The sequence below is a fragment of the Saccopteryx bilineata genome, chromosome 2 (assembly GCF_036850765.1).
Source record: "Saccopteryx bilineata isolate mSacBil1 chromosome 2, mSacBil1_pri_phased_curated, whole genome shotgun sequence".
Taxonomy (NCBI): domain Eukaryota; kingdom Metazoa; phylum Chordata; class Mammalia; order Chiroptera; family Emballonuridae; genus Saccopteryx; species Saccopteryx bilineata.
This window is the reverse complement of record NC_089491.1, coordinates 376,026,223-376,051,003: the sequence shown is the minus strand read 5'-3', so window position 1 is coordinate 376,051,003 and position 24,781 is coordinate 376,026,223. Positions and strand designations below refer to the sequence as shown.

The window sequence follows — 24,781 nt, the reverse complement described above, 5'->3', positions numbered from 1 at the left end:
CCAGCTCCGGATCCTCGCACCCCTGGGAATCTGGCCGCCATCCCACCCCTGGATCATAAGCACAACCCCCAAGGGGGTTCCTCTCAGTCACGCCTCTGATCCCCTCTGGAGCATCACACTGCCGCACATCTCAGGACTTCCTTCCCTGGCCCCCAGTTCCTGAGTCTCTGGTCCTGGTACTTCAATTTCCCTCCCCCCATCACTGTCAAAGGCAGCTGCGAGCTCCAAGCCTTAGAATCATGTGATGAGCAAGAGGCCTCTGCCCTAATGTACAGTGTGTCCAAAAATGATGGTGACTGCTTTCCTCTGAAGATCACGTGGTGGCTTGTCCACACCCAGCATTACGTGACCTCAGGGCCTGCTGCTAAGTTTTTGACCCCACTGTACAGGTAAGAAAGGAGCCTGCAGAGGACAGGAGATTTTGACCAAGATCACAGACCGAGCTGAGACGGAGCGGTGTCCCAGCCCAGGGGACAGAGGGCGGGGTGACCCAGGGCAGCTGAGGAAATTGAGGGGTTGGTGGAGGGTGGGGAGAGCTGAGTGGAGGGAACCAGGCCGTCACAGAGCTCCCTGGGCAGCACGTGAAGGACATTCTATTTCCTGACCTGACAGCGGCCAGCTGGTGGGCACGGGTTGCAGGCTGGGGGAGGGACATAATCAATTCTGCATTTTACAAACGTCACCCCACCCCACCCCACAGTTCTGGGAAAATGGGTTAGCAGTGACAGAGGTCACAGGGAAAGCACAGAAGGGCACGCATTCTGGTCGTGGGGCATGAGATGACCCCTCCCCTGCCTCTGTAGCATTAAATAATTTCCACGTGGACCATATACAGTATTTACTGTCATAGAAAGAAGATGCTTTTTAAAAGAAAGGCTACTAGAAAAGTGAAGGTGAGAGCCATCACCAGACCAGTGGCAGAAGTGTGCACAGAACAACTATGTCTATGTAGGAGGGTGGGGGAGGCAGATGCCCAAGTGTGGGTGGACACCTGCAGGTGGGTGACATTTCCTGAGGGGACAGCAGCTGGCAGGCTTGAGCTCAGAACAGAGACCTGGGCAGGGACAGATGGCACCTGGTGCCCAAGGAGAGGAGCATGTGGTGAGAGGAGAAGAGGCCGAGGAGGGACCGGGGATAGTGAAGCAGACAGACAGGTGAGGAGAAGGCCCAGAAAGGAGTCAGGAGTCGGGGAGAGGGCTCGTGTCCAGACAGGGTGGGTCGGGGAGTCGGCACAGCCCCCCGTGAGCGTGTGTGTGGGGTATATGCCGCTCACGCTGCAGGAGATGGGGAGAGGCCTATCTGGAGGCCACTGGAGACCAAGCCAAGCCCCGTGGAGAGGCTGGAGGGGAAGCGGAGTGGGCTGACTGAGTGGGGAGAGGGCAGGGGGTGTGGAGGTGATGGGAGGGGCATGAGGGCAGCGGGTGAGGAGCTGTGTGCTGGGCGAGTGGGGAGTGGGTGCGCGGGCGGGCCATAATGAGAGCCAGGACGGCGCTGAAGAGGCTGAAGCAAATGTGTTTTGGGGGAGGGGTGTCAGTCTGGGTCTGAATCCTGTGTGATCTTGCATAAAGCCTCAGTTTCCCCATCTATCAAATGAGAATAATAAGGACCCTTCTCAGGTAGAGTGTGAAGCGAGATGATGCGTGTGTCTGGCACTTGTGTACACCCCGTAAACATCGACTGCTGTTCTGGACACGAAAGAGGGACCCAGCCTGGACAGGACTAGTGGAAGTCACCCAGGGTGGTGGCAGGAAAGAGAGCGGGGGACGGGGTTTGCAGCATGTACTGGGGGACCAGTGAGGAAAACAAGACCGTGAGCCGGTGGGAAGCAGGAAGCTGACAGGGAAAGGCTGCTCAGGGGCGGGGCGGGAGAGGCTAGCCGGTCTCCCCCGGACTCTCCAGGGGACGCGCAGGCAGGCAGGACCTGTGTGCCCAGGGCTGCTGCGGGGCCACGTGGCAGAAAAGGCTTCGGAATTCCTAGGTCGCAGTCCTGGCTCTGGGCCACTTTGCTATGCACCCCTGGGAAGTCCCTTCCCATCTCTGAGCTGTCCCCTCTGCTGAAGGAGGCAGCTGGGCTCACCCACTCCCAACCTCCTGCCTCTGAGCCTAGACCTTCCTTCATGTCAGAGCATCTGGACATTTCACAGCCCTGACCCCCACCGCAGCACCCAGCATGGGCCGGGCCTCCGGGCGCTGCTGAGAAATATTCACTGAACCCAGCAAGAGCACTAAAGCTCTCTCAACATCTAGGCCCAGGGACCACCCTGCACCGCCGACTCCGCTACCCGTGGGCCGCAGGACAGAAACACCCACGGGTGAGGTCCTCAGCTCCATGTCCCAAGCCTACTAATTAAATCGAAACAGGGTGAAGCACCCCTGCTGCCCCTCCCCCACCTGGGGGCCGGAGTCTCTCTCCCTTCGCCCCCTCCCCACTGAATGTCAGCGGGAACACACTGAAACCAAACCCCCAGACTGAAAAGCGGAAAAGTGGATGCAGGTTGGTTTCACCCTCAGCTGGGAGATGGCCTAGGCACTCAGGAGGGGGCCCCAAAGAGCAGCGGCGGCTGAGACTGGAGAGAAGGGAGTGGAGAGACTGGGAGTGGCAGAAGAGGAAGGGGCATATGTCTCCCTCCCACCCCAGGGCAGGGCAGGCCAGACCTTGGAAGGGACCCAGTCATTAGGGCTGGTGGGGACAGGAGTCTACTCGCTTCCAGGCCCGCAGAGGCCACGGGAGAGGGCTCTCTGGCGCTGCATGAGGGGCCTGGTAAGGGGCAGGGCCTGGCTGAGAACGTAAGTTCTAAACCAGACCCAGAGCACTGGGATCAGGAGAGGAGAGAGGAGGTGGCTCAAGGGGCTGGTGGGACAGTCCCGGCAGGGAGAACCTCTGGGCAACGGGTGGGAAGCTGGCCACAGGCACGATGGCAGGAGATGGCCAGCACACACAGGAGCACAACACACTGCAGAGGCGGGGGGCTGGATGGGGTCACGGTCCTGTTCCCGTGGGGCCCGCCTTACCTGCTGCTGGGCCTGGATCCTCATGTACTCAGCCCTCTGCTTGCCGTGCTTGCCTTTGTCCGGGCTGCCAGCCTGGCTCTGGGTTGCCTTCAGCCTGGAGGCCCCCGGAGTCACCACCTTCATGGGGGGCACACTGCCACCACCACTCTGCAGGAAAAAGATCAGGGTTGGGGTTGGAGGGAGGATCACACAGGAACCTTAGGCGCGGGTGGGGCCTTTGGGGCTGGGACCTCATCGGTGGGCCCTGGAGACCCCTCCTCAGCTTCACATCCAAGCCCAGGACTCAGGTCCACTCCCAGAAGCCAGGGTTAAGGACTCTCTGAAGGAGAGAGGTGACCAGCTCCGTTTCTGACCGCCCTGCTCTAGAGCGAGGACTCTTTAGTGGTTTCCTTGAATAAATAAACCACAGACAGCTGGTGCGCCCTGGGGTAGCCACTTCCAAAGTGAAGGTCCCTGGTACCACCTTGCTCCCAGCAAAGGGACACCTTCCTGAGCCCAGGAGAGCATGCCTGGGATCGGGAGGGGGGTCTTTATAATGGCAGACAGCAGGACTGACAGCCTCAGGCCTACATCTTCTTCCCGATGGGAAGATGGGGACGAAGTCTCCCTGAAGATGGATAAACCCAGCCCCCTTGACCCGCCCCAGGTACCAGGCCTGCCCAGCGGGGCTCTGGGGACCCAGAGGCGCAGGGAGAGAACAACAGAGGCAGAGTCAGACAGGAGAGGGGGAGGGGAGCAGGGGGGATGGAAAAGAGGAAGAGAACTTTATTTGTCGGTTTGCAGATAGATACAGAGCAGAGGAGAGGCCCTGGTCCCTGCTGGGGCTGCCCGGCCTGATCCCTGGGGAGGCCAGCTTCCCAGCCTCCCTGGGCGCAGCCTGCGAAGCCCACCCGGTGCCAGGCTCCCAGGAGGGCGGCAGGAGCTGAGAGGACAGCGGGGAGAGGGGGCGGCGTGGAGTTCCTGCAGCCCCCAGCTCCCTCCAGCTCTGAAGACAGAGAGACTGGAGCAGGAAGGCAGGAGGGAGGACAGGGGAGGAGGCAGCCACCTGGGGACCGGGGGGGCGGGCCTGGGGGGCGACCAGGGGGCCCCGCGGAGGGGGCCGTGCCCATCTGGCTCAGGGCAGCTTCCAGCTCCCGGAGTGTCTCCTCCAGACTGTCCATCCGCTGGGGGGCGGCCTCCCTCCCTGTGCGGCCTAGGCAAGCACGATTCTGGCCCTCACTCTTCCCACTATGCGCGTGGGCGTCACGTCCCGAGCGGCCTAGGCCGGCACGAGGCTGGCCCTCACTCTGCCCACTGTGAGCGTGGGCGTCATGTCCCGAGTCCTTGGGCGCCTCCTCTGGGGGGGTCTCAGCAGTGGAGGGCTTCTGAGCCCTGTCCAGGGCTGGCCCCCGAGAACAGGGGGCCCTGGCTCCTCCCTCTTCCGGGCTGCAGTCCCCTATCCCCAGTTTCTTCAGGGGTGTCCCTTCCTTTTCGGGCATCAAACTGCTCCTGGGCCAGGAAGCCTCGGCCACGACTCCTGGCAGGGCCTGCGGGCCGCCCCAGCCCCTCCCACTGCCAACCAGGGTCCGGGGTCTTGGGGTGGGGGCCATCCTGGGACTGGGTTCCTCAAGCCTGGCCTCTGGTGGAGAGGGAGGGTTGGGGGCACACTCCGTCAAGATGATCCGTGGGACGCAGAAGGCCCTGGGGCCTGGGGCAGCCTGGGGGGAGAAGAGAGATGAGAGAACACTATGGTCCCTGCAGACCCGACTACCCCGAGCAGAGATGGGAGGTTAGACAATAGGTAAGCCCAGCCCTTTCCTTCCACAGATGGGAAAACTGAGGCAGGGAAGGGGGCTGAGTTAACCCAGCAATTAGAGGCAAAGCTGGGACTAGAACTCAGGCCTCTTCCCACCATACCTTCCAGTCTCCCACTTCCTGGCAGAGATGCCAGTTTACCTAGAAGCACAGATACACGTTGACTTGCCATTGCCCATGCTAAACTAAGTTCTGAGAGCAGGTCTCACAGGTACTCCCATGAGCTTGCCCAGCCCACCTGTGCAATGAGATAACAGTATGAGGAGTGGGTGGAGCCTCAAGTGAGCTCATGTGAGCATGCGCTCAGAACAGTGCCTGGCACACTGCAAGTGCTTGATCCCAGCGATTTGTTGAACTAAACTGGATGATGGAGACTAGCAGCCCTGTGTGGGTGGGGACCAGACATTGGTCTCTAGCCTCTAGGGCAGGGGTCCCCAAACTTTTTACACAGGGGGCCAGTTCACTGTCCCTCAGACCATTGGAGGGCCGGACTGTAAAAAAAACTATGAACAAATCCCTATGCATACTGCACATATCTTATTTTAAAGTAAAAAAACAAAACGGGAACAAATACAATATTTAAAATAAAGAACAAGTAAATTTAAATCAACAAACTGACCAGTATTTCAGTGGGAACTATGCTCCTCTCACTGACCACCAATGAAAGAGGTGCTCCTTCTGGAAGTGCGGCGGGGGCCGGATAAATGGCCTCAGGGGGCTGCATGCGGCCCGCGGGCTGTACTTTGGGGACCCCTGCTCTAGGGGCTGGGCTCTCATCCTCATCACAGACCAGAGGTTCCTGGCCACTGTATCCCCAACTTTCAAAACTTCCTCCAGGGGTTTCATAGGCACAAGCGGAGGGGCTCGGCCACCTCCCTCTGCTGCACACAGGCGCGGGCAAAGCTAGAGTGCCTGCTTCTGTGTGAACACCCCTCGCTCTGGCTTTGGTGGGGGCATAAAGAGACCCCCCCCAAAATGAGCGGACCCTGGTCAAATTCTGAGCACCAGTTTTGTGCCAGACTCTGTCACATACACTTTCACCTTTAATCCTTACAGTAACCCACAAAATAGCTGCTACTCTAACCTGCTCTATATGATTAATGAGGAGATCAAGGGTGGGGGAGGGTCATGTGATTCACTCGGGTCATTTACCCACAACTAGTTAGTGGCAGAGCCAGGACTTGAAACCAGGGAGTCTGACTCCAAGTCCAGTGCTCTTTCCACTAAGAGGAGCGGCAGGGAGATGCGGGGGGAGCCGGGCCGCAGGGTCCCCCAGCCTCCCTCCCTAGGCAACCCGCCAGCCCAGCCACCTGCTTACCTGAAGGTGGGGGTGCAGACGGGGAAGGCAGAGAGGGTGACCCAGGCCTGCCTGGCTCGACTGCCCGACGGCGCCTCAGGATGCAGAGGGGGAGCCAGGCCGCAAAGGCCAGCCGAAGGGCTCTGCCCACTGGTTCCCTTCAGGACTGGCTCCCCAGAGCCAGAGGGGCGGGGGCTGGGTGCCCAGGCACAGTCTGCTGGAGGCAGCCCTTCTGTGCTGCTTATCCACAGATGCTCCTTGGACTGCTCTGTGCCCTGCCTCTGCCCAGCAGACGGCACTGTCCACCCATCTGGTGCCTGTCTGCTCCCCCTGGCCAGTGACACAAAGCAGCACTAGGCCACAGGCCAGCCCGGAATCAGGTGGTGGCCAGCACGGAGCCCACTGTGGGCCAAGGAGAACCAGATGAGGCAGGGGAGCCTGTGTGTGCAATGGGGGCTGCCCTCCCAGAGCAGAGGCCCTCCTGCCCGAGCAGCGCTGAGCAGAGGGAAAGATTCCCAGTGCCCCCCAGGCCACCCCCAAGCAGTGTGCCGGGGATGCAGACAACAGGTCCATCCCCCAGTTCCCAAGGGAGTGTAAGAGGAAATAAGTGCAGCAGGACAGCAGCAAGGACTGAAGTCAGAGAGAAGGAAGAACTTCCGAATCCTGAAAGATACGGAGCCAGCAGCCAAGGAAGGGTCTGAGTTTCATCCATTCCAAGCTCCCTGACCAAGGGGGTGAGACGGGGCCATGGGTCAGAGGGAGGCTGTAAACACGTTTTCCCCTGGGGAGTCCTCACCTTCAGTGCCAGGCAAAAATGCTAGTGTTAGAAACAGAGCCCCCGCCTGGCACAGGCAGCAGAGTAGGGGGGACAGCAGGGACTATGCAAGGGCTCAGATTTTGAATTGGACCTAAAGTCATCCAGTGAGCAAGATCCAAACTCCCATCTTAGACCAAAACAAAACCCAGGCTGCAGGTCAGACCTAAACTTGGCCGCAGATTAGAACAAAATACCAAGACCACCACAGGCTGACTCGGAACCAAGCCTGTAACAAAAAGGAGACCCAGGGGCCACTGGATACCAGGCTGCTGGACTCTCAGGGACGGAAGGAAGGTGTGCGCCTCCTTGGAGCAGGAAGGGGGTGAGTCCACGTGGGTGAGGCTGTGGCGGTGGAGGGCACCCAAGGGTGTGACTGGCATTTTAGCAGGTTAGTGTGACAGGTGAAGAGAGGAAGCTGTGGAGGCCCAGGCAGAAAGAGCGCCGTGAGAGGGTGGGGCAGCCCGTTACCTTCCATGTGGGGCCCGGGGCTGAACCCGCAGGGGGCCCTGGGTCCTGGGGGGACAGCAGGGTAGGGATCGGCTGGCGGCGGGGCGTGGGGGGGAGGGAAGACACTGAGCTTCTCTCAAACACCTGGGGAGCAGAAGGTGGGGGAACGTTTGGAGGAGGGCCCCAGGGAGGACAATGGGGTGCTGGCCTATCACTCAGGCAGCCACAGGGAAGGGTGGCCTGGGCTGGCACTGGGCTCCCAGCCTCACCCCTTGGCCCCTTTCAATGACGAGTGGCCACTCCAGTTCGTCTCTCTTCCAGAAGCCCTGGAAGTCCAGGGTCTCCAGCCGCTCGGGGCGGGGTTGAGAATACTTGAGTGTGAGTGACTGGCAGTGGGCTCAAGGCACTTAGGTAGAGGGGCATTGAATGTTTGAAGAGCATTTGAGGACGGGGACTTCAGGGCAGTTGGGGTGGGTCTCAAGGGCCATAGTCACAAACCTCAAATGCGCAAGGAGAGACCTTATAGCATGTCCCCCATTTTACAGTGGAGAAAGAAATCGGGGCCAGAAGGACGGGGTCCCGAACAGGCCAGCGCTCAGCAGGGAGCCCGAGAGTCCAACTATCTGTCCTAGTCCAGCCACCTCCCCCTGGGGCCCGCTTAGCAGGGAAAGGGAGCAGGGCCTGGCTGATGACTCGGGGGCCAGTCACCCCACTGACCCACCTCCAGCTCTGCAATGATGCGGTCCTCATCGTCCTCGTCCTTGATGGCAGAGGCCATGATGGGCGGTGTGGAAGCCGGGCGGGCCACCTCGGACACAGTCCGGCGCAGCTTCACTTGGGGTTTCTGCACCTCCAGCTCCTCGGACTCGGCCTTCTGCAAGGCCCAGGCCCCCCGTCAAAACCAAGTTCTGCCCGGGCTCCGGCACCAGCTCACCTCCCAGGCGCCACGGGTTCCAGACCGTCTCCCGCCGGCCCTAGCTCCTCATCCTTCCAGGATGGCCCGTCCCCATGGTGGAAGCCCATGTCGGAAGGAGAGTGACCACTGGCCAGCCCCCTTCTTTGCTCACACTTCCTCTGAGAGAGGGGACCACCCAGAGGATCCCAGAGGCATCCCCATGACTTAGCCTCCTTGTCCCAAGGTGTGTGGGGGGGGTTGGTACCTTGATGAAAGTCGAGTCCTTCTTGCTGGTGACCACAACCTCTCCAGTGCGTGTGGTGGTCAGACCATGGGAGGAGGGAAAGCTCCGGCGGGGAGGGGGTGGTGGGGGCGACTTGGAGGGCTTCTCTGTGCGATATCGGGGCACCGTCAGCTCATCTGCAGGCAGCCAAAGGCTGGAGGTCAGGGGACCTGCCACCCTGGCGTCTGTGTGCCACACCTGACTCCAAGGGGAATAAACCTTGCCTCCTCCTCCAGGGAGGAGGGGCGAGAAAAGCTGAGGGGAAAGGACACAGGTCCCCTCCTCCACCTCTCCCCTCCTCCCGCAACCCAGCCCCAAGGCCTGTCACTCCTCCTCTGATAGCAATCTGACCCCTTGCTACTCAAACTGTGGTCGTGGACCAGCCACTGGCAGCGTGGGAACTCGTTAGACATGCAGACGCTGAGGCCCCACCCAGGGCTGCCGGAGCAGAAGCCTAATTTTGACAGCTCGTCAGGTGATTTCATGGGCACATTCAAGTTTGAGGAATGATGCTGTAATTCCTTTCTTTTCCACTTGCCCCTCAGCCCTTGCCCTGGAACAGAACTTCATCCTTTTTCCATCAAGAGAGAACAGTAACTACTGTAAGAGCCTGACTGTGCCCACCAGGCTCTCCCTTCCCCCAATCCTTCTGGGGGATAGGGGCGGGGCTCTTTCCAGGGCAACCTGCAGAAAAGTCACTCAAACCTGACATTCCTCTGGCTTTGATCCTCAATGGCTCCCCGTTAGCCAAACCCACATCCAAGCTCCTTGGCCCAGCACCCTCTGCACCTGCCAATCTTCCAGCCTCGGCCCTGCTTGTATCTCCCTTGCCTGGACCCTGCTGTGCAACACCAAACACGTATCTCCAGGCATTTGCACATGCTGATTCCTCTCCCTAGAATGCCCTCTCACTGGCCCGGGAAGCACCAACCCGTTTTCAAGGCTCCAATGGGAAGCCTTCCTGCTCTCCCAGGGGCCCCTCTAGGGCTGCTCAACACCAGAGCTCACTCCACCACTGCATTTAACAACACATTCTTTTTCTGGTACACACACTAGCTGTGGCCTGCGATAGATTACATAACCACATTGAGCTTAGTGTCCTCATCTGTAAAATGGAAATAACTACTATAACTAACTACCTCTTAGAGTTGTTACGGAATTATAAGCACTAGTACGTAGAAAGCATTTGGGGCAGTTTTTGTCATACAGTAAGTGCATGATAAACATTATGTTAGTATTATTCTCCCACTAAACTTTAAGTGCCTTAAAAGCAAGCAGTGTCTTATTCTTTATTCCTAGTACCTAGTGTTTAACAAACATGTGCGGCAGGGATGAATAAATGAATGGATGATGGCTGCCATTTCTGGTTCGGATTTCTGCCTCCCTTGTGAGCTCACAGGCTGGGGGCGCGGGGGAGCATAGGACCCATGTTTGTATTGGTCAGTGAGGCACCCGTGTCAGCACAGCCTGGTTCAGAGCATATGCAGGGTCAGAGGTGCAGGCGGATGACTCTCTGCCTGGACTTGCCCCTCAGCTGCTGTCAGGGCAGTGGACAGAGCCATGGATGGAGTCCAGCTCTAACCCAGCCCCTGGGTCTCCCTTTGGTGGCTGAGGGTCAGGCTGCTGGAGAAGGGAGGTGCTGGGACCACAGAGATTCTCATTCCCACGTGCCTCCCCATCAGCCTGGGAGCTCCTATAGATGGGGCTCCCCTCCTCTCTGCTTTTCACCCCCCCACCTTCCTCCATACCTGAGCCCCTCCTTCCACTGGGCTCCGTCCTGGGGGCTGCCTTCTGGCCGTGGGGGACTTTGGGGGGCTTGTGGTCAGGGGTGGGGGCTGGGCCCGGGTGGGACTTGCTTGCACAGTCCAGGTCAGGGATGGCCTTCAGCAGCTCCGCCTGTGTCTCCTCCAGCAGCCGATTGATGTCCTTGGCACTATACTGGGTCAGGGCTGCACGCTTCTCCTCCCAGTCCCGCTCAGCAGCCTTCAGAGGAGGGGGCAAGAGTCGCGACTGCAGTGGCTGCCCTGCTCCTGGACATTTGGGGTCTCAGCCCCTTCCCCAGCCACATGTACAAGGAATGGTAAAGGAAGCCCCACATTTGATCGAGCCCCGAAGATCCTCGAACTTCTTGAATATTACACTCTTTCCCCATGAGTCTGAATGCCCCCTTCTTTATAAACTGCTCTCTTCATATACTTAGACCTGTTTTTGGACATTGTCTTTTGTTTCACTGACCACATAGTCTACCCTTATGACAATACCACATTGCTTTAATTATTATAACTTTAAAATATGCTTTTCTGTCTAGCAAGATGAATGTCGCCCTAAATGTGCTTTTCAGACTCCCCACCACCAGGAAAAGTACCCACGCTGCATTGGCACCTCAAATCTAGGAGGGTAGTGAGACCAGGTGAGCCTAGCTGACCCTCACCCCGGGCCAAGTACCTCAACAGACACAGCCTTGTCCACACTTCTCTTGCCAGAAGCATCCAGGCCTTTGGTGGGGTTGCCCCCCTTGGGGGTCGAAGGGGCTCCCTCGGTGGACCCACTCAGCTCATGGAGGTTTAGCGGAGGGCTGGGGGGTGGCATTTCAAAGTCCAAGCTCTTGTTGAAGTCAGTCTCGGCTGTCACCTTCTTAGGGGACTGACTCAGGAGGTTGTTGGGGGGTGGCCACACACCCTCGTCCACTTGCCTGGGGTTGGAAGAGTTAGGAGCAGCTGTGAGACCAGCAGGGTGGTGGCTCCGTGGAAGGGAAGCCTGGCCTGAGGGAGGCAGCGTGTAAGGAGGGCTCTGGGATCTTGCAGGACTGAGGCAAGGGCCGGGGGAGGAGTGGCTGCATCCGGCACGAGGGACAGCCAAGCCCAGCACAGGGCAGAGTCAGGGTGCGGCTCTAGTGGACACACCAGGGACCTTTAGGGGAGTCAGGATGAGGGGTCAGACTGATCTAGCAATCTGGGCCGGCGTGTAACCCCATGGGGAGTCAGAAGTCAGAGAGAAGAGGTCAGGGATGGAGTGACCTTCGGATCTGGGCCAGCATGTCTGTGACCCCCCGGCAGCGCTTGAGTAGCCCGTCCAGGCGCTGCGGCTCCTCCTTCAGGAACTTCACGGCCTCCACCTCCACGCGCAGCACTACCCGCATCTTGCTCTGCAGGCCTGGGAAGTGAGCTGAGGGGACAGAAAGGAGTGAGCTGAGGGGTCGCGGCTCAGAGAGCTGGGAGAATGGGCAGCAGAAAAGGCCACGCCCAGGGGGGGTGGAGGCAGGGGTGCTGCGGGGACCCCACTGGGACCACCTGCCACACTGCCGGCCCCCAGGCTCACCCTTGAGCTCAGTCAGCGTCTCCCCGAGCTGTTTCAGCACCAGCGCCTTCTCCTCCAGCTCGGGCCCAGGCACCAGGCGGTGGTTGTGGGAGACGTCCCTCTGGATCTTCTCCACAGACTTCTCCAGGTCACTGCAGCCACAGAGAGACCCTCTCAGCCCCTCTGGCCCCAGCCCAGCCCCCCGAAAGTGGGTGGTTAGAAAGAAATCAGGCCACCAGTCAGATCAAAATTAAAAGCCATCCACAAGGCCACATGCCCGAGTGAAATCAGAAATGCCAAACCTCAGAGATGAGATTCAGAAGAGCTCCCTAACAGGGACCCTGGGTCCCCTTTTGAAGTTCTGATCTTTAGCCACATCAGCTCAAACACCTCTCCCTGCCGCTTGCATCCTCTGGTTCTCACTCTGCCGAGGAAGCAGCAGAGAGCTTGGCAGCCCTTCAGAGAGCCGGCGGGCAGCCGCACGTGCCCCTGAGGGCGCTCCATTCTTGCAGAGTGGCACTGCCCTGTCTGCCTACCTTTTCTCAAATGATCCAGACACCTAGCCTCTTTCTTTGAGGACAAAACTGCTTTGCTTTTCAGCTGGCTTATGCTGAGCTCGTGTTGTTTTAACCCCACATCTTTCTAAAATGTAAATCAGACCAAGTCACCACCCCGTGTTGAACCCTAAGTGGATTCCATCATTCTGAAGCTAAAATCCAAACTCTTCAAGGTAGCCAAGGAGGGCATGTTGTACTATAGTTCAGTGGTCCCCAACCCCCAGGCCGCGGACCAGTACTGGTCCGCAGAGAAAGAATAAATAACTTACATTATTTCTGTTTTATTTACATTTAAGTCTGAACGATGTTTTAGTTTTTAAAAATGACCAGATTCCCTCTGTTACATCCGTCTAAGACTCACTCTTGACGCTTGTCTCGGTCACGTGATACATTTATCCGTCCCACCCTAAAGGCCGGTCGGTGAAAATATTTTCTGACATTAAACCGGTCTGTGGCCCAAAAAAAGGTTGGGGACCACTGCTGTAGTTGAATATTTGGCTCCAGAGTCAGAGAGATCCAAACTCCAGTCCCAGCTCTACCCATTCCCACGGCGAGATCCTGGGCAAGTTACCTGTATCTCCAGGCCTCAACCACCTCATCCAGAATATGGGGGTGGCGAGGGCTCCTCCCTGCTGGGGCCATTGTAAGCATGAAATAAGCTAATGCAGACAGGAAAGGAGCGGCAAGGGGTCAGGCCTGGGGGCTGGTTTGAAGTTCCCTCCAGCCACACCTCCTGTCCTCTGCCAGCTCGCTCCCGTTTACAACCGTCCAGAATTTCTCTAAGGTCCTTGTATGTGCTGCCTTCTCTGGGACTTTTTAATGCCATTTCCTCCGCCTAGACTACTCCACTGAACCACACACACACATACTCACACATGCACAGACATGTGACTAATTCCCACTTGTCCCCAGGTCTCAATGGGAACTTTGCTCCTATTCTCTGCACTTGGGGTTAGGGGTCTGCTTCCTGCCCCCCACGAGCTCACTTGCGGGACTGTGCAGCTCCAGGGAGACCGGAGCCATGTCTTCTGGACTCGTCTCCAATGCCCGGTGCCTGGAGCAGAAGAGCGGTCGGTCTGCTAAATAACTGGAATGAATGACTAAGTGAAAGAAAGAACTGCTGATGTTGGTGGGACCTCCAAAAAAATTTAAAAAGAAAGAAAGGAGAAAGAAGGAACTGCTGCCCAGGTAGGTCACCTCAATTCTGTGCTTGAGTCACTGACATCCCTGACCCACATGCGGGACTTTACATGCATTCCTGTCAAATCCCATCTGTTGGGTTTCAGCTCAACTATCCAGATCGGAACAACTTCCGAATCTCAGTTCTCACCAGCCAACAGATTTGCTCCCCTCAAAGCTCTGTGTCATCAGCAAAACTTATCAGCATGCCTTATACATCTTCATCCAACTAGTGGGTAAAAAGACAGACCACGCTGGAGCCAAGGATAAAATCCTGGGAGTCAGCACTGCTACTTAAAGAGCTATCATGCCCTAAGCACTTATTGTATTGCCAGGTGCCACATTCAGCCCTTCCCTTTCATTACCTTATTTTAGCAATTTTTTTTTTTTGTATTTTTCTGAAGCTGGAAACGGGGAGACACAGTCAGACAGACTCCCGCATGTGCTCGACTGGGATCCACCCCGCACGCCCACCAGGGGCGATGCTCTGCCCCTCCGGGGCGGGCGTCGCTCTGCCACGACCAGAGCCTCTCTAGCACCTGGGGCAGAGGCCAAGGAGCCATCCCCAGCGCCCGGGCCATCCTTGCTCCAATGGAGCCTTGGCTGCGGGAGGGGAAGAGAGAGACAGAGAGGAAGGGGGGGGGGGTGGAGAAGCAAATGGGTGCTTTTCCTGTGTGCCCTGGCCAGGAATCAAACCCGGGTCCCCCGCACGCCAGGCCGCCGCTCTACCGCTGAGCCAACCGGCCAGAGCTATTTTAGCAATTTTTAACCTTTCTCATTTCATGGCATACATAAACTAATTACTAAAATTCTGCGGCACACCAAAAAATATATTCTTTGCCAATCTGACAAAAAAAAATAGGTATCATTTTGATTCATTCACACGAGATGGCTGTTGTTATGTTAGCTGTTGTCATTTTTTTTTTTTTTTTGGACAATCGAAGGGAAAAGAGGTCAGTGCCCCTGACTAAATAGTCGGGTATTGCACGTTTTAAAAATTCTTGCAGCATGCCAGTGTGCCTACCTCGGCACCCAGGTTGAAAATCGCTGCCTTATTTAATCCTCAAAACAAATCTGGTCTGACCAGGCGGTGGCGCAGTGGATAGAGCGTCAGACTGGGATGTAGAGGACCCAGGTTCGAAACCCCGAGGTCGCCAGCTTGAGCGCAGGCTCATCTGGTTTGAGCAAAAGCCCACCAGCTTGAATTCAGGGACACTGGCTCCAGCAGGGGGTTACTCGGTCTGCTGAAGGCCAGCGGTCAAGGCACATATGAGAGAGCAATCAATGAACAACTAAGATGTTGCAACGTGCAATGAAAAACTAATGATTGATGCTTCTCATCTCTCTCCATTCCTGTCTGTCCCTGTCTATCCCTCTCTCTGAATCACTCTCTGTCTCTGTAAAAAATAAATAAATAAAATAAAAAGGGCCTGACCTGTGGTGGGGCAGTGGATAAAGCGTCAACCTGGAAATGCTGAGGTTGCCGGTTCAAAACCCTGGGCTTGCCTGGTCAAGGCACATATGGGAGTTGATGCTTCCAGCTCCTCCCCCCTCTCTCTCCTCTCTCTGTCTCTCTGCCAGTTCACTGTCCCTCAGACTGTTGGAGGGCCGGACTATAAAAAAAACTATGAACAAATCCCTATGCACATTGCACATATCTTATTTTAAAGTAAAAAAACAAAACGGGAACAAATACAATATTTAAAATAAAGAACAAGTAAATTTATATCAACAAACTGACCAGTATTTCAATGGGAACTATGCTCCTCTCACTGACCACCAATGAAAGAAGTGCTCCTTCTGGAAGTGCGGCGGGGGCTGGATAAATGGCCTCAGGGGGCCGCATGCGGCCCGCGGGCCGTAGTTTGGGGACCCCTGGTGTAGGGGGTCTTGGCAGGCACGTACTGAAGACTGCAAGATCTCCATCAGCCCAGGTCCCTGAATGACTACCCGGAGGTGGGCCATTCCACTAACTCACCCAATACTGTTCCATAAGAAAGATGTGTCTATTACTTTTGAACCATTATATGATTTGTTATAGAAGTCACCTTAACTAATTAATTAGCCACTTTAACTAATATAACTGACTTTGGCATTAAAGAAAAAAAGAGAGGTTCAGCCCTGGCTGGGTAGCTCAATTGGTTAAAGTATCGTCCCCATACGCTAAGCCCAGGCTGCTGGCTCAATCCCCAATCAAGCAATGAATGCATAAATAAGTGGAACAACAAATCAATGTTTTTCTCTCTCAAAAAAAAATTTTTTTTTGGCCCTGGACAGTTGGCTCAGTGTTAAGAGTGTCAGCCTGGCATGTGGAAGTCCTGGGTTCGATTCCCGGCCAGGGCACACAGAAGCAGCGCCCATCTGCTTCTCCACCCCTCCCCCTCTCGCTTCTCTCTCTTTCTCTCTCTTCCCCTCCCGCAGCCACGGCTCAATTGGAGCAAGTCCGTGCCCACCCCCACCCCCCAGGATCGGAGGATGGCTCCCGGGCCTCAGAGGAGTTCGGTTGCTGAGCAACAAAGCAAGGCCCCAGAGGGACAGAGCTCCTCCCCCTAGTGGGCTTGCTGGGTGGATCCCAGTAGGGGCCATGCAAGAATCTGTCTCTGCCTCCCCTTCACTCACTGAATTAAAAAAAAAAAAAAAAAAAAAAAAAAAAATATATATATATATATATATATATATATATATTTTAAGGAGACTCAAGGAGATTAAGTAACTTGTCAAGGTCATATAACTATTTTGTGGCAAAGCAGGGTCTACTCATGTCTGACATCAGCCATTGGGCTCCACTGCACCTCACTCTCACACTGGACTAACATCACCCCACAGCCGTCCACTGTCTCCCACAGCCCCTGCTCTGTCACATGGGAAAGAATAACCCTCTTCTGCTTTGTATGGCACTTGAATGACTCAGGGCGTGCTAGCTGTGTACAATGGTCACTCTCAAAACTGAGCGAGGAGAGACCCTCACTCAAAGGCAGATGCAGGTGAGCCTTCAGGATAGGAGAGCACTGCGACTCCCAGGCCGAAGGGACCGGCCCTCTCTCACCTTAGGCTCCATGAGCACTTTGGGGTGGGGTCCCCTAACTTGGGCAGGCTCTGCAGATGAGTCCCTGACCAGTTTAAGCCTAGACACTGAGATCAGAAAGTGCTTGGGCTTTGCAGGCCCAGGTTTATTCCTGGAAGGGTCGAGAGGGGAGGATCAGGACAGACCAACTATATAATTCGCAGGACCCTATGCAAAATGAAGATTTCCCCCTGGTTAGAAAATTATTAAAAATGTCAACCCCTCCTCCCTCTAATTTTTAAAAAATCTAAAAAAAGCCTGACCTGTGGTGGTACAGTGGGTAAAGCGTCAACCTGGAATGCCAAGGTCGCCAGTTCGAAACCCAGACTTGCCGGGTCAAGGCACATACAGAGAAGCAACTACTATGGGTTGATGCTTCCTGTTCCTCACCCCCCTCCCTCTAAAATCAATTTTAAAAAAATCTAAAAAAAATTTTTCAAGACAGTGATAACAGAGCATTAAACCAAACATGAGGCCCTTACGCGCATGGAGCCCCATGTTACTGCACAGATCACATGCCTACAAGCCAGCCCTGGCTTAGGCTAAGTCAGACTCCAGAAGCCAAAAGGTCTTAGGCAGCAGAGGCCTCCCCCAAGGGCAATGTCTACACAGAGCTCAATTGCTTGGCTGGAAGAACATAATAGGTGAGCAAGCCAAGCTGAATGAAGCATAGTATTGGCCTAAACTTCAAGAAGGGGTAGAGCTAAGCCAAGAAAGAGCAAGTGTACAGGGGTAAGGAGGGGCCTGCTGGTCCACCAAGTGCCCGAGAAGACTATGGGAGCTAGGTAGGGAGGGCCCTCATGGCCACCCTATAGACACTGCAGGGCTGGTGAGCGGCCCAGCCCAGGCTCCACCCCCAAAATGCAGGAGCCCCCTTCAAAGTGCATGGAGAATCCTGCCAGAAGCAATCCATCATCCCCCAAGCTCTCTCAAGTGAGCACTCTGAGTAGCAGGTTTGGTAACAGGGCAGGGGGTAGTGAGTCTGTGATCCTGGAAAAGCAAGGGCCCTAGGACGCTGAAGGCCAGACACTCATATGACAAAAGCATAAATCAGCCCTTTAATTTCTCCTGCCTCTGTGCTTTTATATTTCCTTTAATGTCTCAATAAAGTTCCTTTTGAAAATTCCAACCCAGCTCCTATGTGCTGAGTGAAAAGGGGCCAGGAGAGAACAGAAAAGTCAGGAAATAGAATTCCTTGGGTTAGGGGGATAGCAGCTGCTAGTCTACTTGGAGATCCATCCGATGGAGTGGCTACAACCAGCTTATTTCCATGTGGGATGACCCGATATTCTACCTCAGCCACAAGGGGTCATGGGACCTCTGCACATGTACCACTGGGCTGTGTGGACCCAAGACTACGAAGCAGGGCCACTTCTCAAGGAGCCCCTTGCGAGAGACAATCAAACAGGAAGCTGGGCTCCTCTGAGCAGCCTCTCCTGGCTCCCTGAGTCACTGGCCAGTTGAACCCAAGCCCTCTCTGGAAAGAACTACAAAAATCTTAATACTGGGCACAGATGAGGATGACACAGCAAAGAGAAGGGCAGAAAGTGCCCAGATCACACAGCCTCTCAGTGCTGGTGCTGAACATGAGGTCGCCTTGCGCCTTGTGCCACCGAGCAGGAAGCCAGAGGAAGGGGGAGGGCCTCTGTCCCCAAGGGCCGGCTGCAGTGGGGTGGGTGCATACAGTGGACGACACTCTCCAAAGGCAGTGTCTTCCTTCAGCAGTGCCAGACAATCGAATCTTGGTCAGACAGCTATTTGCTAAATTTGGTTCAGAGGGACTGTCTTCTGTTAACCCTTCCATGTCTAAACACTTGTGGGTGGGGTATACTCTATTTCTCATTCCTTCAGAAAAAGCTAGAGCTATACAGTATGATGGAAGGAGAGTTTTCCCTGGCCACGCCTGGTCTCAGAGGTTAGGGAACTGGAGTGCTGGCAACTGTCACTGGTCAGCACCAAACTGACCCAGCTGGCCACACCTGAATGCTCCCCCTGAATACTCTACAGGAGGGTCAGTTTACACAGGGCACAGACCAGGATGAAAGCAGAGGGCTGAGTGAAATCAGGCATCTGGCCACATGAAAGTAAGGCTGCAGGCCACGGGGTATCCAGACTGCAGATCATTAGGAAGAAAGACCATAGCCAAAGCAGGCCAGAAAAAAAGAAATCAGGAATTGCGCCAGATGGTCAAAGGTTTGTGGGTCAAAGAGAAATCAGGCCACACAGGAGAAGGAAATCAGGCTTCAGAACAGACGAACGTCACCTGTGATTCAGCAGGAAGGGAGCTGCGCCTCCCAGGGAAACCAGAAACCAGGTTGCGCGCCACCCAGGCCGCACCCCCAGCCCTCCCTCGGCTGCTGCGCCGAGTCTCACTTGAGCTGCTGGGTTATGAGCTCCTCGTCGTTGAGGTAGCGCAGCCGCTCCTCCTCCACCAGGGTGCGCTGTCGCTGCAGCGGGTCCTCGTGCCGCCGCGCTGCCTCCGACACACGCATGCTCAGCTCCGCCTCCGTGCCCTTCAGCAGCGCGCGCAACGACTCGAGGTTCTGTAGCTGCCGAACGCAGATGGACCGATGGACCGGGGTGGGAGGGGATGGAGGCACGCATTAGGGAAAGGGCCGGGAGCAGGCAGGCAGAGGACAGTCCGATGCCGGGCGGGCTCCACAGCAGATGCGGCTGCTCGGCTATGGCCGTGAGCAGCAGCGAAAGGGTGGGATGGTGAGGGGCAGAAGCCAAGGGCTAAGTTCTGGAGAACAGAGGCAGGAGAACGGCAAGGGGATAGTAGAGGGAGGAGTGCTGAATTGGCCCATGCAGAAGGTGAACGTGAGCAGCAGCGAAGGGGTGGGATGGTGAGGGGCGGACGACAAAGTTACTGTGCTGGGGTAATACAGAGACCAGGAGAACGGGATATTTGGGGGACAAGGAGTGGCCCTATGTAGGGCCCTGCCGACCATGCGACTATTTGGTTGTGGCTTTGATGGACTCAAGCACTGGGGTTTGATAAGAATTTTCTTGGTTGGGACGAGAAGACTAACCTAATCCTCGAACCCAGTTCTAAGACCGAGTTGGGAGTAATGGTGGGGGTGGGCGAGATCTTATTTATCCGTTGCCCAGATGGCAACTCTCTGCCCCCCTCCAACCTGTCTCTGCTCATTATTCTCACCTGACGGGCTCTAGGGGCCCCTGGAGGAGCAAGCACAGTGATGCCAGGCTCCTGACTGGGGGACCATCTGCCAGGCGGGGCAAGGCGGGGGAACTGAGGGGATGGGGGGAAAGGAATGTAGGGCTGGAAGGAACTGGGACTTCTCTGAGTACCGATAAAGGGTGGCAGCTCAGTGCGCTGGATGGGGGTTTTCAGGAGAGCGGTGAGGTTTCAGGAGAGCGGTAAGGATTCAGAGAAGGGGAAGGAGGGCTCAGTGACGGGAACAAGGGCGAGGGGTGGGGGCTTAGTGAAGGCACAGAGATTTAGCGAGGGGACAGGAACTCGAGGAAGGGGAGGGGGAGAAAGCGTTCGGAGAGATGCCCAGTGATTCGGTTGAGTGAAGGGAATGGGGCAGGACTTGGAATAAGTTTCGGCTTAAGTGGGTGGGCTCAGAGGGGGCGGGGCACGGTTAAGGCCCCGGAGGGGTCGGTACCTGGAGCTTCCGCAGTTGCTGAAGCTGGCCGCGCAGGTCACTAGTGCTGTTCTGGAGGCCACGCAAGTGCAGCTGCATCTGCAAACGACTGATGGCAGTAGGCTGTCCCGCAGGGGTGCTGCTGGCTGAGGGTGGGGGAGGGCCGGACACTGGGGTGGCCCCGCTGCTCCGGCCGCCTGACCCGCAGGCTACACAAGGACCACAAGGATGGGAGAAGAACAGATGAGCTTTGGAGGGGGGTGGGGTCCCCCATACACAGTAGCGACAGAGGCACGTGGCTCTGACTCCCTGTCCTAGATAGTAGTCAGCTCTCCTGTCGGGAGCCAGGGCAAAGACATCTTGGGCTAAGATGACAACTCATTTACCCTTTCTAGCCAAGTGATATACCAGTAGCTATTGTTTAATCCTCACTTTATGGATGAGGCTAGGAGAGTTTAAGGACCTGTGGGGGAGGGGTGAAGGATCACTCACGTGCTGATGGTGTGGCTGCTCCATTGGAGCCTTCAATCTTCTCACTGTGGCATAGGGAAAAGATGGCTACTAGAGGGTTCAGGCTGGCCCCATACAGTCAAAACTGGGTGAGACCTTAATAAAATCTCTCCCCTGACCTTAAAATGGAGTCCCAGAGAAGGAAAGGGACTCACACCCAGAGTCACATGGTGAGACAATGGCACAGCTGAGCCCAGGGCTCCTACTGCCCACTTTCCCTTCCTGTTGCCCCAACCACAGGCTTTGACTGGTGTTGGGAGAAGTGCCTCACCTGGGGGTCTCAGGCTCCGAACCTCGTAGTAGGGCACTCTGCACCAGCCCTGTGAGGCTGGCAATCTGCTTCTCCATGGCCTCCATGCGCTCCCTGGGGAGGAAGGTGGCTTTGAGTAAACTCTTCTCTAGGCATGGAGTCCTTCCTGCCCAGCCTCCATTATGAAAATACAATTTCCTCCACACCAGCATACAGACAATTCAAAGGGCCCCAACAACTAGGGATCAAGCCCACAGTCACCCCCCTCCCTGCCCCCCAGTATAACCTTGGTAGGCTTGTCTCTCTGACAGTCACCTCTCCCTCTACAGCTTCATCTCTCACCACTGGCTCCCTAATAGGCCTCACCCGGACCTCTCAGTGCTTCCACATGTTTCCCCTGGCCTGGTATGCCCCTCCCTACCTCCTCTGGAGCCATCCCAGCACCCCCAGCAGCCTTGAGGAGTGCCTGTACACACTCCCAAGGGAACTACAAGCACTTAAAAATGTGTTTCCCTTACTAAACAGGGCAGAATGGGGTTTACCCAACTTGGTATTGACAGTGCCCAGTGCACTGCCCGAACCACAGGCCTCAAGAGAGCTATGCAAATGTAAATCACTTCTTACCTCTCAGTGGCACTACCTGAGGGCAGAGAGGGACAGGTCAGTGCCCTGCCAGATCGGAGGGTATGTAACTGACTGTGCCTCTCTCTCCCCGCATCCCTATTTCTTACCAGCACCCACTCCCCGGTGGACTTCAGCAGGCCCTGTGCTGGACAGCTCTCGACTGCAAATTCTGTCCGAGCAAGAAAGGCACTCAAGAGTGCTGGTTCAAACTCAGTTTTGGTTAGGGAAACAAGTTCAGAGAACAGATGCAAACCCAGGTCTCCGAAGTCCTTGTTTGGGGCCCTTTTGTCCACCCCTAAGGTCTTGCATAGAGAAGGAAAATGGCATGTCCATCTCTCTATTGTCTTCCCTGTCACATTCAAAATACTCTGGCAACCCCACTAGACTACTCTGGGTCTACAAAAGATTCCGGGATCTCAGAGTCCAGGACAAAATCCTGCCACAAATTCTCCAATGCCTCCTCTCCACCCCACCCTCACTGCCCTGGGACCTCGCCAGCGTCCCCACCTGGTCTCCGTGTCCTTTGCTTGCACAGGCGGCCCGAACCCAATGAGCGGGCGCTCCCCAGGCCCGGGGAAAAGCTCGGAAGGGGGGACTCCGGCCGTCGAAGGGCCCCCGGCGCTTCGGGTCTTGCCTCCGGGACTCTCAGCGAAGACGGATGAGGAGCCTGAGTCTTTGCGGAAGGACTGACGCACCGGCGATCCGCGGCTAGGTGGCCCCGAATAGGGACTGTGCGGCGGTGGGGGACCTCCGGGTGGCGCTACGTCTGCCAGCTTCTGCGGGGACGAGGGCGGTAAGCGGAAGCCATAGCCGTCGCCGTAGAGAGGACCGCCGCCCGCCGCTTTGTACAGGGAGTCCTCCAGGTCCGACTGTAGCGCGGCGGCAGAGTAAGTGCTGAGCGAGCGCACCGAGCCGCGCTTGTAGAGGCCGCCGGCACCCGGGTAGGCGAACGGGTCGCCGGCGGCCGCGGCCAGACTCAGGCGGCCCTCGTGGAGCAGCCCGTAGGGGTCGGCGTAGAGGCCCTCTCCCTTCACCAACATCATGCCACCCGCCTTGCTCGCCAGGTCCTCATCCGGCTTCACGTCGCGCCGCTCCAGGATGGCGCTGGGGCTGGGGCTGACGCCCTGGGCGGCGGGGGCGCCTCCCAGCCGCTCAGCCGCATGGTGCACCGGGCTGCCGGCGTAAGAGGGCGGGCGTCCCCCGGCGTAAGAGAGGCGTGAGCGCGATGGGGAACCTGAAGGCAGCCCGGACGGCAGTCCCGACGGCAGCCCGGGCGGCGGCGAACCGGACGCCAGGTGCGGCGCCGGCGACAGGTTGTTGAGGCGCCGCGTAGGCGACGACTCCCTCGAAGCATACACCATCTCTCTCTGTGCAAAAGACACAAGGCTAGTCACAAAGGGTGTCCCTTGCTTGAGGAGCCAGCATCTTCCCCCTGACACTTAGGAAATCCCTTCTGTTCTCTGCCTTCCCTCACTCCGGCTGTATCTTGGGTCCCTCTCCCATTAGGGCTCCCAGAATGGAGGTAGAAGTGGCAGATGGAAACACACAAGAGGAGCAACCCGCAGCCCACCTTATGGTGAGGGATGGGGAATCCCAACGGCAAGGAGTGGTTCCTGGAAGAACCCTTTAGAATATCTAGAGACGTGTTGAAGAAATCCTAAGCAGACAAGGGGGTTGGGGGTAGCAAAGCGGCAGGTAAGCGTAGGGACTCCTCCATGACCCCATAATTAATGGAGGCCTCCTCTGCCTCCGCCTCTATGTTCCCTTCTCCAAAGCCGACCTTTGTTCCTGGTGACAGATTGTGATCTGGGACCAACCCCATCTGCCCAGCCTCCCCAGTGCCCTGGGAACACCCAGCCATACCCGGAGGTCCCCGTTGGTGAGGTGTGAGCCAGGGAAAGCAGCGTAGAGTGGCTCCTTTCTATAGATCTTGATAATACTGCGGTCCTGGATGTCCCTGGAAGGTGGAGGGGGAGGTTCAGAGGGTCACCATCACCCAGTCCTGTGTTGAGGAGGGGCAGCACCAGGGAGAAGGAAGAGGGATGGCAACTCCCAACTCCTTGTTCGGTGGGTCTCATACCTCAGGCTACCTGCCACCAACACAGACACCCAGCAGCCTCCACCCCATCCCCTTCCTCGGTCTCACACCAGTTTCAGGTTAACTCAAGACTTTGAGAACCAGGAGAGGCAGATGATTTGGAGGGGAGGGAGTGGTGCTGGGATGATCGAGGAAGGAGGCGGGGTGGTAGGGCTCCGGGAGGAGAGGAGGGCTGGGGTTGGGTCAGAAGGGGCCGGGAAATGGCCTGCGAAGTCAAGCCTTCTACCGAGGAGGAGTTCGCGGAAGCCCCCCCCCCCCCGCCCCGCCAATTCCCGCGGAGCCACGCCCACCGGACGTCCTCCAGCTCGTAGAAGACATTGCGAGCCTCGTCTTTGATGAGGATAGCGGTGTTGGGCGACTTAAGCATGCCCATGGTGAGCTTCTGCGGGAACATGTGCGCGATGAGTGCGTGCAGCGTGTCCAGGCTGCTGACCTCGTGCGTGATGTGCACGCGCCGAGTCTCTTCCCCGAACTGCAGGAACAGCACCCCTGCGAAGGAGACGCTGTCAGTGCCGCCGCCACCACGCCGCCGGCCAGGAGAGCGACGGGGGCCTTCGGGAGCCGAGCTGGTCCGGCAGAGACAGGGTCTGAGACCGGACGCTGACCCCGAGTGCAGGTGCACCCAGGCACTCCTCATGCTGCCGACCTCTCAAGGCACCTTGGAGGCAGGTTGGAGCCTGGGCAGGTTGGAGCCTGGGCAAGGAAATGGAATCGGGGGCAGGAGCAGGTGAGACAGAAGCCGAGGGGGAGCCGTTGCTGAGAGGGAGAGGGGTGGGAAGGGAGGCTATGAAGTAAGGGGGGACTGCTGAAGAGGAGGAGAGATAGGGCAGCAGATGCTGACAGGGAGAGGGGTGGGAGAGATGGAGGAAGGCTGGGAAGAGAAACTGGGGAGGGAGGGGCTCTGAGAGGAGATTGCTGGGGGCGGGTGGAGAGATGGGGACGGAGGCAGAGGCTTCCGGAAAGATGGCCGAAGAGAAATGGAACGGTAAAGGGGCTGCAGAGGAAGACAGGGCAAGCCCAGCAGAGGGAGGAGCCAGTGGCCAGGA

At 56.9% G+C, this 24,781-nt stretch overlaps 1 protein-coding gene across 4 annotated transcripts in view; it reads right to left on the bottom strand.

Annotated features, from left to right (window-relative positions):
- Nucleotides 1–24,781, bottom strand: part of SRCIN1 (SRC kinase signaling inhibitor 1) — a 71,709-nt gene that overhangs the window by 4,868 nt on the left and 42,060 nt on the right. For 2 of the 4 annotated variants that reach the window (XM_066263796.1, XM_066263799.1), the window contains exons 6-21: nucleotides 24,026–24,224; nucleotides 23,501–23,594; nucleotides 22,145–23,004; nucleotides 21,035–21,127; nucleotides 20,746–20,789; nucleotides 20,275–20,462; nucleotides 19,016–19,191; nucleotides 11,864–11,994; nucleotides 11,563–11,710; nucleotides 10,991–11,237; nucleotides 10,294–10,528; nucleotides 8,528–8,682; nucleotides 8,089–8,241; nucleotides 7,389–7,511; nucleotides 4,572–4,709; nucleotides 3,013–3,159 (exon numbers count right to left, since the gene is read on the bottom strand). In XM_066263796.1, the coding sequence (XP_066119893.1) occupies nucleotides 3,013–3,159; nucleotides 4,572–4,709; nucleotides 7,389–7,511; nucleotides 8,089–8,241; nucleotides 8,528–8,682; nucleotides 10,294–10,528; nucleotides 10,991–11,237; nucleotides 11,563–11,710; nucleotides 11,864–11,994; nucleotides 19,016–19,191; nucleotides 20,275–20,462; nucleotides 20,746–20,789; nucleotides 21,035–21,127; nucleotides 22,145–23,004; nucleotides 23,501–23,594; nucleotides 24,026–24,224 (3,131 nt within the window). The remainder of the gene's footprint in view (nucleotides 1–3,012; nucleotides 3,160–4,571; nucleotides 4,710–7,388; nucleotides 7,512–8,088; nucleotides 8,242–8,527; nucleotides 8,683–10,293; nucleotides 10,529–10,990; nucleotides 11,238–11,562; nucleotides 11,711–11,863; nucleotides 11,995–19,015; nucleotides 19,192–20,274; nucleotides 20,463–20,745; nucleotides 20,790–21,034; nucleotides 21,128–22,144; nucleotides 23,005–23,500; nucleotides 23,595–24,025; nucleotides 24,225–24,781) is intronic. The other 2 variants (XM_066263797.1, XM_066263800.1) reach the window with 2 other exon arrangements.